The sequence below is a fragment of the Heterocephalus glaber genome, unplaced genomic scaffold, assembly GCF_053883595.1.
Source record: "Heterocephalus glaber isolate CG9 unplaced genomic scaffold, H.glaber_assembly_v1.0 deba00001497, whole genome shotgun sequence".
NCBI lineage: Eukaryota > Metazoa > Chordata > Mammalia > Rodentia > Bathyergidae > Heterocephalus > Heterocephalus glaber.
In genome coordinates, this window is record NW_028258320.1 from 62,032,287 (window position 1) to 62,047,582 (window position 15,296).

Sequence of the window (15,296 nt, forward strand, 5' to 3'; positions counted from 1 at the left end):
TGATTGTGTCTCTCTTATTGTTGAGTGTTAAATTTTTTTTACTTAATAAACTTTATTTTTAGAGTAGTTTTAGGTTCATAGCCAAATAGACCAGAAAGTATGGAGAATGCCCATATGCCCACTGCCCTCCCCAAACTCCCCCACGATCAATATCCCCCCAGAGTGGTACATTAGCTACTATTGATGAGCCTATATTGACTTGTCACTGCCTCTTAAAGTCCACAGCTTCTAGTAGAAGCTTTTAGTCCACAGCTTCTGGCAGAGTTCACTTTTGGTGTTGTACATTCTATGGGCTTTGGCAAATGTATCCATCATGATGTACCCACCATTGCAATAACCTACAAAAGTTTTACTGCCCTAAAACTCCTCTGTGCTCTTCCCATTCATCCCTCCCTACCCTACTCCCTAGCAACCAATGATCCTTTTATTCTCTCCATAATTTTGCCTTTCTCAGAATGTTATACACAGTAAGTCCCTGACTTACTAACATTCCGGTTGCAAACTTTCACAGATAGGAAAGGACTTCGCAATTGCAAACATTTGTAGATGGGAACAAATCACAGGAGTAGCTCATGGGTCTGCCGGACATTGTCACAGTTTTGTTGCTCTGTGCTTACTGTATAGTGCTATAGTGTACAGTAGGACATCCAGTCTGGGACTCACTGTATTTGTGTGCGTGTGTGTTATGCTTTACATTGTATATTTGTGTCAAAGGTATACAAGACTCACTTTGTCGGATTTATGAACGCATCTGAGTTAGAAACCTTTTCCTGGAATGGAACTCATTTGTAAGTCAGGAACGTACTATAGTTGGAATCATACAGTGTACTGTACTGTAGCCTTTTCAGATTAGCTTCTTTTGCCTAGAAATATGCATTTCGTTTCTTCTCCATCATTTCCTGGCTTGAGAGCTCATTTCTTTTGGCACTGGATAATATTCCACTGTGTGGATACATTGCAGTTTGTTTATCCATTAGCTGCTGAAGAACATCTTAGTTGCTTCCACTTTGAGGCAATTATTAATGAAGCTGCTATAAACATCTGTGTGCAGCCTTTTGTGTGGGTATAAGTTTTCCATTCAGAAACACTTTTAAGTATTTTTATTCTTTATGGATTTTCATCTTAACACATTGTAATTTTTGTTTGTTTTTGTTTTATGAGTCAGGATTTTGCATGTAGTTCAGGCTGGCCTTGAATTCACTGTGTAGTCCAGGCTGGTCTCAAACTTGCAGCAATCCTCCTGCTTCAGCCTCCCAAGTGCTGGGATAACACACTGTAATTTTTACTGATGAGAAGACTTATGACTAATGAATGTCTAACACCTTCCTCCACCCAGTTTCAGGATGGGTGTTGGGCTCTGTGGCTCCAGAGGACAAAGCCAGCCAGGGGCTCTCTGCTTAGGCAGTCCGGCCCATGCATGTGATCCCCGTGCTGGGAACCAGGTTACAGGTCCTACAGGCACACAGCCTGGCTTCCATCCTCCGCTCTGACTTTAGTAGCTATGCATCCTTGGACAAAGTCACCTACTTCTCTGCACTTCTGCTTCCTTCCCTAAAAAGAAGGGTAGCCACATTAACTAAGGTGCTGTAGGAATTCAACGGGATGGTGATTGTATGGATTTAGTGCAGTGCTGGACACAAAAGCAGCGCCTGATAAAAGTCCACAGGACCAGAACAGGACCAAGGTTCAAAGGAGGAATGATCTGACTGGTTCCCAACACTGTATCTGAATACTCTAGAAACCTCCATTCACGTAGATCTGTTTCCATTAGCCCAAGAGAGCTGCTCATTTTCTTCCACATCAGCCCCATCTTTCTCAGCTTCAGTCATCAAACCATCAGTGCAATTAATCAATGAGATAAAGGGTAAGAATAAAAAGCCAGAAATTAGCTGAAAAGTGAGGACTCTTGACATGGGGATTTGGGAGGGAAGTTTGAGCCCTACACAGATGATCTCTAGAGTGTGTTTGTTCCCTGGGCTCTGTGCTAGGCCTGTTCTTCCCCCTGGGTTTCGCTTCAGCCCAATGACTTATTAGAAGAGAGCGCAATGGAAGAGGCACAAAGAGACCATGGCCTTAGGTTGAGAGAGGGCCCTGGAGCCAGGCACCATGGGTACCAATGTGTTGCCTACTCCTCTTCCTTGCTGGGTGACTTCATGCTGGTCACTCAACTGCTCACTGCTTTGCGCTTCAGTGCTCATCTCTCAAATGGGGATTCTAATGCCTCCCAGGCAACTAAGAGGTAACACACATAAGCACATTGTCACAGTGGTTAGTGGTGATGGCGATGGAGGTGGACAAGAAGGAGCCACGGTGACAGACGATCATGTGCTATTAGTACCACGCTTACCTCTGCTGGTGAGGCACAAGGAGCAGTTTCCTTTAGCGTCTGAGCTGCTTTGTATTTTATTTAAAGCTAAAAGTGCATTTGTTAGTGTTTATTTCATTTGATCTCTGATGGCTCTTGGCAGGGGCCCCACACTGAGGCAATCATTTTTTACAGTTCTAAATAAAACAACAGCTTAGTGGCAGGAAGGCCCCTCCTTGAAGTGTGCTCCACCTGGATTTTGATGAAAGCAGCAGGGGGTGTGAGTCAGCCCATCTGGGCCACAGACACAGGATGCACAGCCGGTGGGCGGCCCCACTAGGCTATCCTAGAACCAGGCCTGGCGCACTGAAAGACCCGCCCTACTGATGAGTGTCTCCAACAGGCAGACATGATCTGATCCCAACTATTGGCAGCCTTCTTGGCACCCAGATTTCTGTGAGTGACATCACCTCCTCTGGCAGATCCCAAGTTCTCTTAGCCAGAGAGAAGCTTGCCCTGTGGGGCCGTGGCTGAAAGTGAGGTGCCCAGGAGTCCCATGTAAAACACCACAGGGGCACCTGGGCCACTTTTCCAGGGAGTCTTCAGCCATGAAAGTTGCTGCACAGACCAGACAATGTCTATCTTGGTCCAAGGGGTGGGGAGTAGGGGTGGTGGTGAGGCTGGGGGAGGCACCATGGTATCAGAACTTTCCAGAGTCTTGTGGGCATTCTCAAAATGCATGATTTAAGCCTCAAATGACCATTACACCTATTGTTTCATGGAGCGAGATAATGCTTACAGGGGCAGTAAAGTAGATGGAGGTGTATGGCTGCAAAGCTGGTCCTGCCTCTCTCTCTAGATCTAGGCCCTTCTGTCTCCCCACCTGCTACAACAAATGCTTGACAACATGTCACTCATGAGCACCAGGAAGGAGCCAAGTTAGGGACTATGGTAGTGGTCACAACAGAGCACGAGCACATGTCCATGCCTCACGTATCATTCATCATCTGCACAGACCTGAGGAGCCTCCAGTGGGGCCACAGAAGCTCTGAGAATTTGAGAGACTTGTCTCAGGGCTAGTGAAACCCAAACTGGGATCTGAAGTGTGACTTTGAGTGCTCCCCACACTGGGCCTTGCCAGGAGTGTTTCTGAGAGCTATGGTTGTAAGTGGGAATCACTGGCATTGAACACAGACTGGGAGGTCCCTCCCTGTCTCCGCCCTGAGGCTTCCTCCTATCCTGGGCCAGCAGTTGGGGTCCTTCAAAGGCTCGGTCATTTATTCCTCACAAACCACCCACTTGCACCACTCAGAGTGAGGCCCCCAGGCACCCTGTTTGCCTCCTGCTACTCTAGGCCCTCCTCCCCTCCTCCAACCCACCTCTTCCCCAGGTCCCCATTCCCACCCCACAAGTGAATTCAGTTAGAGTGTGTGCCAGGACGACCCTGTCCTGAATTTATGGGAAATCTGACCATCCAGCCAATGCAGACCACATCTGCTCAGCTCACCCACATTGGTTGACACCCACTTTGCCAACCTACACCAGTGGTCTCAATGGAAAAGACTCACTGGCCTGGCCCTATTAGACTGGGAAACAATGCCCTGAAGTGAGGTGCTTTGACTTGCTGAGCTGAAGAACATGTCTCAGAACCAAGGTCTCTCTGACCTTCCTCTGGTCTGCAGCTTCTGCATCTCTCGATTACCTTTGAACCTCTTTCTTTCCCCAAGAGTAGATAAAAGCTTTTAAATTTCTCTGAAGTTCCCTTATCTGTTGAAGGCAAGTTCCCCTCCCAGAAGAAGTATTAGAGAATCTGATCAAATAACCAGGAAAAGAAGAGACCAAAGATCAGAGTCCTCACCACACCCTGCAAACTTCTCGTCTACTCTTCGGGGGGCATTTCCAGGAGATCACCTGGAAGACCACCTGCTTCACAAGACACCCTTTGCTCACAGTGCAGCTCTGCCTCTCACCTTCCGGTAGCTTATCATCACCTCCATAGAGCCCAGAAGAACTTTTTCCTGGACCTTTCTCTGCTCTTTGGACTCATTCATTTCCCCTAAAAATCATTTACTATTCTGAAATTGTCTGCAGCCCCCCCGCCTCAAGAAGAGAGAATTTAAGCCTCAACCTCATGAACTTCTCTTTGAGTTTGGTATTTCATGGTCCCAGGCACATGTGCAGGTTAATCAATGTGAATGCTGTTTCTCCTGTTAACCCATCTATTCTCATTTCATTTCAGTGAACTATCAGAGGGTTAAGGGAAATCTCATGTCCCTACAGTATCCCCATGGATTATGGCCCCTCGGACTATGGCAGGAAAGAACAGACTGTCACAACTCACAAGGCACAAGGCAAACGCTGTGAGCTCCTGGCAGGAAAGCCCACTGGGCAGATCTCTGGTCCTGGGAGATGGTAAAGACGCTGGAAGGACTTCCATGCAGAGGAGGGAGCAGTGTGTTTGGGTCTGGACAAAGGAAAAGAACAGCTTGCTGGAGGAATGGAACCAAGTTCCAGGGAGGAAACGAAGAGGTGGGATGGGAAGGGAAGGAAGGGACCAAGTAAGGAAGGGGCTTGTGGATTCCAGAAAAGTGTTTAAATTGGCTCCCCAAAGCCTGGGGGCTGGGCAGGGCCCCCACTGTCCTACAATGCTCCCTATCTCTGTACTTTGCCTCAAAGATACGCCCTACTGCCACCAGACACCAACTGGGTGACCTGGGCAAAGTTACTTACGGTCTGTGGGTCTTAATTTCCTCATGTATAAAATAGGGAAATAGCTTCTATTCTCTAGAGTTATTGAGGGACTTAAACGAGGTATGGATCAAAATGCTTCTGCTGTGCTGGGCAGATTCTCTTGGCTGAGGTACTTTTGCTATCCCTGCAAACACTACGTGTGGATTCACTTTACTGCAGCATTGACTCCTCTTTCACTGCACTGCTTTTATTAACATTCCTCACCCTCCCTTGGCTCAGCTCATGGACAGGAACCCCACCTTCACAGCCCTTCCTCTTGATCTAGGGATGCTACAGGACCTCCAAAATGATGTAGGGATGATATGAGGACCACCAAATGATATAAGGGAAGTATTATAACTCCCAACCTGGTAGATGTCTGATATGCCAAGTTCGAGTTCTCTAAAATCCAAGAATGCATTCTAGGAACAATGGAAGTTAAGAGTGGGAAATACTTATTGAGGGATAGACAGCTCCTTCCTGAGAGGAACAGGAAAGGACCCAGAAAGTGGGTTGACGTGGACTTCACTTACAGGGGAGGCTTTATAGAGCAAAGCCACAAGGTGGGTATGAAATCAGGAGATGGGTACAAGGTGGGACAAAACTATGATCAACCAATAAGATTTTACTTGTTGCTTAGGTAATACTGATCTAACGTGGAAGCAAGTCATGTAGCAAATGTGCATGGAAAGAACAAGGTCCTTTCCTGGAAGGGATAGGTCAGGAGGTCTTAGTCCCCCACCCAAGGTGCCTGATGCCTATTTAGAATATCAATCACTATTGTTCACCCCTTGGGGAGGTGTGTAGGTGAAGTCATTCCATCTTTATCTTGAGGCCTGGCCTTCAAGGAATGCCCCTCCAGATGCAGTTGTAAACTGTTCTTATCTTCTGCACTTCTGCACTGACTTCTTTGAGGGCCTAGGCCTGTTTGACAGCCTCACCTAACTTAACTCAATATAATACTCTGACCATGCACAGAAGCCTACCGTGCTTGCCCGCCAGGGCCTTCGGAATATGTCTCAATACAAACCCCTGCCCCATCTTCTAGACCACTGATAGGGTGCGCCCAGACAGAATTCTCAGAACTGTCTCAGAACAGGGACCACTCCCTACCCTGCAGCAGCAGATGGTTCTCTTTGACAGAGGGTGGCAAAGAGACTCATATTTTAAGCTGATTCTGAACTGGAGGGGAGGAACAAGATGGGCACAGTGAGAACAGGAGGGTCTCTGTACTAGCTTTTAAACTATACCAATCAGCTGAGGGTTCTTGCTCAATTTGTACAGAGATCATGATTTGGCAAAGTGTAGCTTTTTTTAGTGCTAACAGCCCTGAGTTTTGAATGCCAGCAGCCATCAGCTCTTTTGGTATTAATGGCTTTCCTTGCTGCTTGGAGCCAGAAGCTACTGGCAGGACTCAGGAACTCTTTTGAACTCTTTGGGCTTTTGGAGGTCATGGCTCCCAGCTATTCTTTGCACTCTGTCTTTCCCTGCAGCTAGCTGCCATCCATGCAACTAGCACTGGCTGCTGATGGCTTTCCATACCAGTGTCCTTTGGCGTTACCAGCTCAGCATCCTCTATTAGAGTTAGAAATCACAAATAGTCAGGACTATGCCATCCAGAAGAGGCATTAATAGGACACGCGCTGCTGGCCAAAAGGTAACAGCACACAGGCTGAACCCACTAAGGAAAGAAAAACTGGGCTCTGCATTCTCAGAATCAGATTTCCTGTTTGGTCTTGAGGAGGGGAGGGGTCCCTCACAGGCCTAAAAGAGGAGGACTACAGAGGTGTGGAATCATTCAGAGGCTGCAGAATGAAGTCACCTGTGATCAAGTTCAATTCTGAAGCTGCTATAGTCAAAGCAGGAGCGAGTGTGAGGTGCCTACGCACCCAGGCTGGTTGTAAGGCACTTGGGGTAGCTGTGGAATAAAAACGCTTTTTGCTGTTGGATGTGGTGGCACGCATCTGTAATCCCAGCCACACAGTGAGTTTAAGGCCAGCATGGAATGCACAGTGAGATCCCGTCTCAAGTCCTCCCCACTAAAAGAAAATGTTGGGGAACATGGGACTCTTCTCTCCTAGCTGAGAGCCAACACCAGGCCATGCTCAGGATCATCCCATGGTCAGAGTGGCTGAGAACAAGATCCAGACAGCAGTTCTCCCAAAGCTCTTTCCTTCACACTGCAACTCATACTCCTTAGCCCAGGGCCTCAGGCAGCCCCTCCCAGTGATCACTGTCTGCACAAACAACAGCAAAAGCCACCCTGGTGCTGTTGGACCAGTGATGACGAATACCTTCAGAGAGAAGGGAGCTTTCACAATAACCCTGAACCTGGAGGGACCATTCACCAGACACTTACCCTGCTGTGCCTCAGCAAGACGTGGCCCCGAATGCAGTGGCATCTGTTGAAACAGGGCGAGCACTGTGGCTGCCAACCAAACCACCATCGAAGGCTGGAGCCTAGCATGTTAACCCAGTAGTGTCACGTATCACACAAGTTCCAAGAAAAACACATGTTGCTCTTTGCCACCAGACATGAGTATTTTCCCTAATGTTCAGGCAGGCCAAGAGAAACTCAGTACTTTGGGTTCACTTCGGACCAAGTTGTGCTTTTAAAAAGGTGACCACGGGCCAGTGGCACTGTGCAGATGCCATGGGCTCAGATCTCTTGGGCTCAAGTCACCAGGCTTACTACCTGTGTAGCTACAGCAAGCTGCCTTATTTTTGAGTGTCAAGTTCTTCAATTGCTGAAAGGTTAATACACATCCTCAGAACTGCTCTGAAAGTTAATGAGCTAATGAATATCAAATGCTCAGCACAGTGTCTGACACATAGCACCAGGTGGATATTAGCTAATGTGGTTGTCACTGAAGAGCAGAGCCATGGCAGGCTAATAATGAAAACAAGCGTGCCTGTATTACCTCCTGTTGTTGTGCCATGCTAGTGCCAGCGGGGCAGTATTATTATTCCTTATTTTACACAGGGAGGGACAAGGTTAATTAAGAATAAGAAAACTCATTGGTTCCTGCCTAACATTATTCACGCAGAGAGCAAAGGGCAGCCTGGCCTGCAATAAGCCGTATACTGATGCAGGCTTTGCTTCACAGCATCGCTCCTGCATTTAGCTTGGGGCTTTGGCCTTCCGCAGCCTTTCTAGATACAAAGTGGACCTACACACCTCTTGTTGGAAGAAAGATTAAGCTTTCACTCTGGAGAACTGGACCTCCCCCTACACAAGGCTTCCTTCTCACCGCTGACCACTACACACAGCCTCTGACCCTCAGCTCTTGAAAACAGCCTCGCCTTTGGTGTGTGCTCGCCACAGGGAACTAAGCCTGTGCACACTTCCAAGCCGAAGTTTTGCAACAGTCTTCCCGGGTCCAGTTTCCAAAACTCTTGGAAAACTTTCCTGGAGAGAACGTTGGCTACAGCTGCTTCCATCTGCACTTGTTCAAAGATATACTGAGGGAGCCGATTTAAATTCTCTGAGACTTAAGGTCTAGTTCTTATTCCAGACTCAGGACAAATGAAGATTGGCTGCGGACCTGTGCATTCTGGGGACTTACAACAGGCCAGTCCTGGGGTTGAGGCATTGTCTCCTAAACCATCTGCCTTTCAGGGGAAACCTAGCTTCCTGGGTGAAGCTCAGGGGAGGGAGGTCCTGCATCTGTCCTGTGCGGCCGGCCTTCCACACTTGGCCCGGAGCAGAAGCCTGGAAAATCTTTGTTGACTGATTTTGCGATGCATGGGGTCAACAGACTGTTAGTCTGAAAAGCTCCAGATGCAAGTAGAACTGTTCTCAAGCCCTAGTAAAGCCAGAGAGGCCAGGTAGAGTTGTATACGTTGTACAGCCAAATCTGATGGGCTGACTTCGAAATAACTTGTAAGACTGAGGGCACTGTCCCACACAGACAATGTGGTTTAATGAGGAGCCCACTGACATCATGCTCATTTCAACATGACTGTAACCAGCTGTCCAAAGAAGCACTCCAGACAGAAATATATGAAGAAATATTTTAATAGCTCAAACTCAAAGTCATCGTTCTCCCCGTTCCAAAGAGAATCCTAAGAGAGGTAACTTTGGCCATCTCGAGAGCCAGCGTTCACCCATCTGTGGTCTTGGTGCATCAACCTTCTCTGGGCGCTGACTTGGAGCACAGCAAAAACAGGCCTAGGACCATACTGGACCAGAGATACCTGTTATCTATGCACTGCATCAATTGCATTAGTTAGACTAGGATGATGATTCAGTTAAAAAAAAAAGACAAATGTTGACTGTCTAAGCAGGAACCGCCCAAGCTGGCAAGAAAAAGCACGCTGCATACATAGGGTACAGAAGGGCGGAGCTTCTGCCTGCACATCGGCAACATTACATCGGTTTTGCCTGCAAACTATCAAGAAAGATTCTGTTGGCCAGGGCATTTCCACCAACTGAGCAAAACGGTGGTCAAAAGTCCTGGGTTTCCTGTGCCAGCAGCCCAGAGTCCTCATGCACTGTCCACGGGAGAGTCTCTCAGGGAAACATGAAATCCAGCTCATGCTTCTGCCTATGGGTCAATTTCTTCAGGAATCACTGTAATCATGATGTCTTCATTGCCCCTGCGGACAACCATGTTCAGAGTGCTTTCCTTTTTAATGACGTCACTGACGTCATTGGCAGACATCACCGACTGTCCATTGATGCTGATTATGACATCATTTTCCTTGAGACCACCGCTGCAACACAAAGTGAAACACACTGGTTATGTCTCCATTCCTCCTGGACTGACTTTACATTAAGAGAGGCATGGTTTGGATCCAAAAAGCACGGAGTAAACATGGCTGGGTAGTGGTGATGAACTGGGGAGGTAGTGGTTTAAACTATCAGTGGATTACATTTTCCTTTGCAGAGACTTAGGCCAAATCATCGATTGTGTCCACTGCAGAAATGCCTATGGCACTTGTGTGACATTATAATGGACTAATCGCAAAGAGGGCAATGATGTACCAAGTACCATGTGCCACACACCATGACTATGGCCAACCTGCTTGTAACAGGTACTGCAACTGAGAGAGGAACGGGAGGAATGCTGCTATTAGAGGACACTTCCTTCATGTTACTGCACTGTAACTTTAAGTTTTACATAGGACAGAACTAAACCACTACAGACAATTTGTACTGGCTACACCTGCCTGGCATTAAACACCTGACGACACTGAAATCCGCATTTCATATAACTGTCACATGTCACACAATACTATTATTATTGTAGAATTTTTCCAACCATGTAAAATACAAGAACTATTTTCAGCATACAAGTCATATAAAAGCAGCCAGTGAGCCAGCTCTAGCGCCCAAAGCCTGATTACAGCCCCCAGTTCAACATTTCTCTCTGGATATTATGTCAATACAGGTCACAAGCCTTGATTATTGGCTGAGCTGCTTCTTTCATGTTATTTTGATGTCACCCGAATTATTCTTCTAAAGGTGTTGACAGCTATGGCCTGTCTAGTCACAGGTACAGAAAAGGTGCTGGGAGAAGATCAGTCTTAAGGTCTTGAGGACTCTGCTCTTTCCCGCCAAACTACCCAGATGCCTAAGGACCTTGCTATTGCTCTTCCCATCTGGATGACCTCAAGCAAAGCAAGCACAAGTGTGTGTGTGCATGAGTGTGTGTGAGAGAGAGAGAGACAGACAGACAGACACTGGGGATCAAACCCAGGACTTTGCACATGCTAGGAAAGTGTTTAACACTGAGCCACAACCCCAGACCAGACCTTTATAAATTTTGAGACAGGATCTCCCCAAGTTGCCCAGGTTGGCCTTGGTTTTCCTGCCTTATCCTCTGAGTAACTAGGATTACAGGTATGTGCCACCACACCTGGCCCAGAACAAGGACTTCTGAAGGCCAGAAACGCTATTCTGTGGATGAACTCTGGGCCCAGGCAGGTCAGAAGTAACCAGAGATGGCCAACCACGTTTGTCAAGCGTGGACACAGTCATCTGAACCAACGGAAGAAGAACACTGCTTTGTCCCACTACATATTAGGAAAAAGGCAGACGCTTCACACTCACGCTTCTGCTGGGGTGTCGGGAATTACTTCAATGATATACGCTCCCGAAAGCACATCTGGAAAGTCTCGGTGGCGATCTTTCAGCTCTTTGGCTTTGCTGCTCAGGAGGAAAAGCATCCATGTTAATATTAAGTACCAACAGGCTTTCCTCTGCTAACATGCAGCTCTCAAGAAGTTCCCTTCCTGTCCCCAAGTCCAATGTAAAATTCCTCCAAGAGTTCTGATTCTCCTTTAAAATTGCCTGCCTCCTAGAGTCAAAGGTTTACTATATATAGTAAATACTTTAATCATAATTGGTATTACCATTAGTTATTATTAGTTAATAATAGCTGCCACTGAATGAACAGCAAAATAAAATGGCAGGCCTGGTCTGCGGCCATATATCTGCCATTTGCAAGCTGTGTTACCTTGGGCACTTGCTTGACTTCTCTGTGCTTTTTCTTCAGCTGCAAGATGGAGCTAGTAACTGCTGTACAGGATGGGTTGTTGCGAGGATCAGACGGGGTTGTCTAGGTAAGATGCCCAGCCCAGAGCCTGGCACAGAGTAAGCACCTGACAGTACTGCGGCTGGTGACCACTGCCTCTGCTTGCTGATCCAAGAACCTGCACTGTCACAGTCATCCTGCAGAAGTCACTAGCACTCAGAATTCACAGCCAGGAAGCATAGGAGCTGGGCCAACACCCCAGGAAACTGGACCCCACAGCCTAAACTCCTTCCCTACACCTCTATCTCTCCTGGCCCCAAAACAACCAATGTGGTTTTCTTCTTGGCAAATCATCCCACCTTCTGGAATATTGGGAAAGGTACCACCATTCCTAACACCTATCAAACTGTCTGAACATTTTGACACTAGTTAATAACTACAATAATTCACAGCAACATATCTGTCAGTATATTCTGTTCTCTACCCACTCGGCCTGGGACAGTTCAGCCATGCCAGCTGGGTCGGCTACCAGGACTCATGACATCAGCCCCGTTTCTCATCCAGGGTCACAGCAGTATGTCACGGGCCTGGCAACCACAGGCAGCGGCTTCCAGCAGCTCAGGAAAATAAGCCCATTCGTCATCGTGGCCGTCGGCGGGGCCTGCCCTGGCATTCCTGTAGCCACGGCCCACAGCTACATAGCGGACAAGAGGCGGGTGCTCCAAGGGCTGAACGGCCACCGGGGCACTCCTGGAATGTGAGTTTCAATGGAACAAGTGGTGCCAGGAAGGGGTGAGGGAACAGGAGGGAGCCAGCCCCTCTGCTGTCTAGGCCTGCCTTCCAATAGGGCGGCAGAATCCTCCAGATGGCCAGATGCACAAACAAAGACAAAGAGCAAAACAAAAAGAGGGCAAGGCTAATGGCCCCTCCTCTTTCCCAGTGTGATTTAATTTCTAGCAGAAGCTTTGAGGTCTGGAAGCAGTGTACAGTTTATCAGAGGGAAGGTGTGAAGTTCAGGGTTATTTCAATGCAGGGCAGACACAAGGGTCGTGTTTACGCACCTGGATGTGAGTGACATCATTCGGATACCAATATACTTCTTCTTGGTGATGGCTTTGCCTAGTGTGACAACAGAGGAACAACAGGTCACCCCACTTGGTGGGAGTGGCAGAGAGCCAGGGGTCCTGAAACTCTAGTTTGCAGCATGAGGTCAGGACCAGAGAGGGACATACTGGGGCCTGGTCTGGATCCCTACCTGCCATGAGACCTTCCGAGAGTCCCATCATTTGAGTTAATTGCCAAAAACCTAGGAATGATCCCTAGTTTCTCACTGCCTCATTTGGATCTCTGGCCCTTCCCCAGGCTGTCTCTATCCTCCATAGATATTCAGAATGGGACCCCTTTTGCTCCAACTCCACTGCTACCACCCTGGTCTGCAACCCTGAGACCTCCCCCTGGGTGACTGGCAGAGCCTCTTTGTTGGCTTTAACCTACACACACACACATATACACACACAGCAGCCTCCTTCCGGTACTGAAGTGTCCTTTCTTTTCAAAGACATCACCCAGATCACAAACTTCTCTATTCCAATGCAGTTAAAATCCAACCCAGTCCTGCACCATGGCCTACTGTAAGCCTTGCTTCCCTGGCCCTGGCTGGCTTCCCACACCTGCCCTGTGTAAATGCACAGCTTCTGCACTCCCGGCCTCATGGGGCACTTGAAAGGCCTGTGCACCCTAGCTACACTCAGTCTACTGTCTCTGTCTGCAATGCTGCCCTGGCCCTGCCTGCAGGCTCCTCACCAGGCTGCAGCCTGGGAGGCATCCTTTGGCCTTGCTGTTTTCACTGTCAGCCTCTCTAGTCACTCTGTAATCATCCACCACGCCACATTTTCTTGGAAACACTTGCTGCTGTCAGATATTATCTCATTAGACTGTTTACTCCCAGTTTCTCCCCCAGCAGAATGTAAAAATCATGCAGGCAGGGGCCCCTGTAGAGCAGCCCACTGCCCAGTCCCCAGGCTGACTCAGAGCAGGACCATAAACATTTGCAGAATGAATGATCTCTCTGAATCTCAGTTCTCATCAGCAAAATGGAATAATAATTCCTATCTAATGCAGCAAAGGCATGAAGTGACACAAATGAATAATTAAGAGAAATAATACACAAAAGTTACCACGGCTTGTGCCTCATACATATTAGACTGAGAACCATGTGAAATTCCCACAACCATATGACAAAAATGGTCAACTATCCATGCCCTAATACCAAGGGCTTATACCAGTGATGGCTGATATAAAGTTTGCTCTGGCACACATGCCCTAGGTTTCCCACCACTGGCTTATACTACACATTTCCTTTCTCTACCTTTTTCTCTTCCCTCCCTCCCTCCCTTTTTTCTTTTTCTTTCTTCTTTTTTTCTGGTGCTGGGGAGTGTATCCGGGGCCTTGCACATGCTAGTCAAGTGCTCTAACACTCAGCTCCATCACTAGACCTTTTCGTAAATTTTATTTTGAGACAGGGTCTCACTAAGTTGTCTCAAACTCTCAATCCTCCCACACAAGCGTGCACCACTGTACCTGGCTCCCTTTCAGTTCTTGGTAGGAGCCCTTCTCTAAGTCTCCAAAGGGCAGCTAAGCCTCAGGACTGAACCTCCAAGTCCCTCACTTACCTTTGGCCTGCCGATCATGGGACTCGGTTAAGAATTTTTTAATCTTATCAGAAGGGATTGCGAAGGAGATTCCTGCTGTCACCTTCAGAGTGTTGATTCCAATCACTTCACCATCCTGAAAAGCAAGATGGAAATGGCTCACTGAATCTAAGAAGGGCTAGTGGCAGGTGAACACTAGAAGAGAGTGGAGAATCTATATGAAAGAAGCCTTTGAAAAATGCTTGAGGAGGTGGAAATGTTAACGATCCTGATTTGATCATTACACAAGGCACAAATGTATTCTGAATTATCACATTGCACCTCATAAGTCTGCACAGCTAAAATAATAATAAAAAAAGAAGTCTGTGGGCTACGTCAGAGAACGAGATGGGAATGGCAGGAGGTAAGGCATTGGGATGTCTGGGCAGCCTCAGCTATACTTGGTTTCCAAGGAATTGAGAAGCACTCCAGACTGGAACCCAGCAGTCACTTCACTGTACACAGATAGTTTCAAAATGTACAATATTGGTGTCTTTTTACACAAAATGTTTCTGAAATTTGAATCCTTAAGGTAGTCCTACACCTCTTCTTGCTGCTTCCATTTCCAATGACCTTGAGGTGACTGCTGAGGCCGGGAGAAGCCACCTCAGAGGCTGAGGCAGGCGGGCTTCACTGCTCAGACAGTGCCGCTCCATGGGTAAGACGGGGCTGGGGATGCAGGGGTGGGGGGTGGGGCACAGTTGAGGCTTCTTTGCTGAGAAAGGAGGCACTTGGTAAAGACACACAGGCCTTGCTAAGACAGCCTGTTTCCTCAGCAGCCCACTGTCTGTGGTACAAAGACTTTGCTTTTTATGCGTGAGTATTTAAATACAGACTGGGGTAAGATGGCTCTGAGTGGGTAACCCCTCTGCATTCCAGATGTCTTCAGGGAGGCACCCTGACCCCAGAAAAGTGTGTGGCTGGGCCAGGCTGGCTCTTCTCACTTGCCCTGGAGACCGGGGCTGGAAGAGCCACCTCCCTCCTGTAGCACACAGCTCTGCTGAGACCTGTGGCCTATAGCTGCTCCCAGTTGCCTGGACCAGACCTGAACTCCATAGCATTCAACTGTAGCTCTGAAACATGAGTATATCC

General features: G+C 47.8%; 1 protein-coding gene and 1 long non-coding RNA gene across 2 annotated transcripts in view; one reads left to right on the top strand and one right to left on the bottom strand.

Annotated features, from left to right (window-relative positions):
* Nucleotides 1–9,035: 9,035 nt before the first annotated feature.
* Htra1 (HtrA serine peptidase 1) overlaps nucleotides 9,036–15,296 on the bottom strand; it is a 51,521-nt gene continuing 45,260 nt past the window's right edge. The window contains exons 6-9 of the mRNA XM_004838781.3: nucleotides 14,187–14,301; nucleotides 12,576–12,633; nucleotides 11,091–11,186; nucleotides 9,036–9,751 (exon numbers count right to left, since the gene is read on the bottom strand). Of these exons, the coding sequence (XP_004838838.2) occupies nucleotides 9,583–9,751; nucleotides 11,091–11,186; nucleotides 12,576–12,633; nucleotides 14,187–14,301 (438 nt within the window). The 3' untranslated portion in view covers nucleotides 9,036–9,582. The remainder of the gene's footprint in view (nucleotides 9,752–11,090; nucleotides 11,187–12,575; nucleotides 12,634–14,186; nucleotides 14,302–15,296) is intronic.
* On the top strand, nucleotides 9,764–11,896 carry LOC147825719 (uncharacterized). The gene is made up of 2 exons (XR_015440585.1): nucleotides 9,764–10,072; nucleotides 11,536–11,896. It is a non-coding gene; the product is annotated as an uncharacterized LOC147825719 (long non-coding RNA).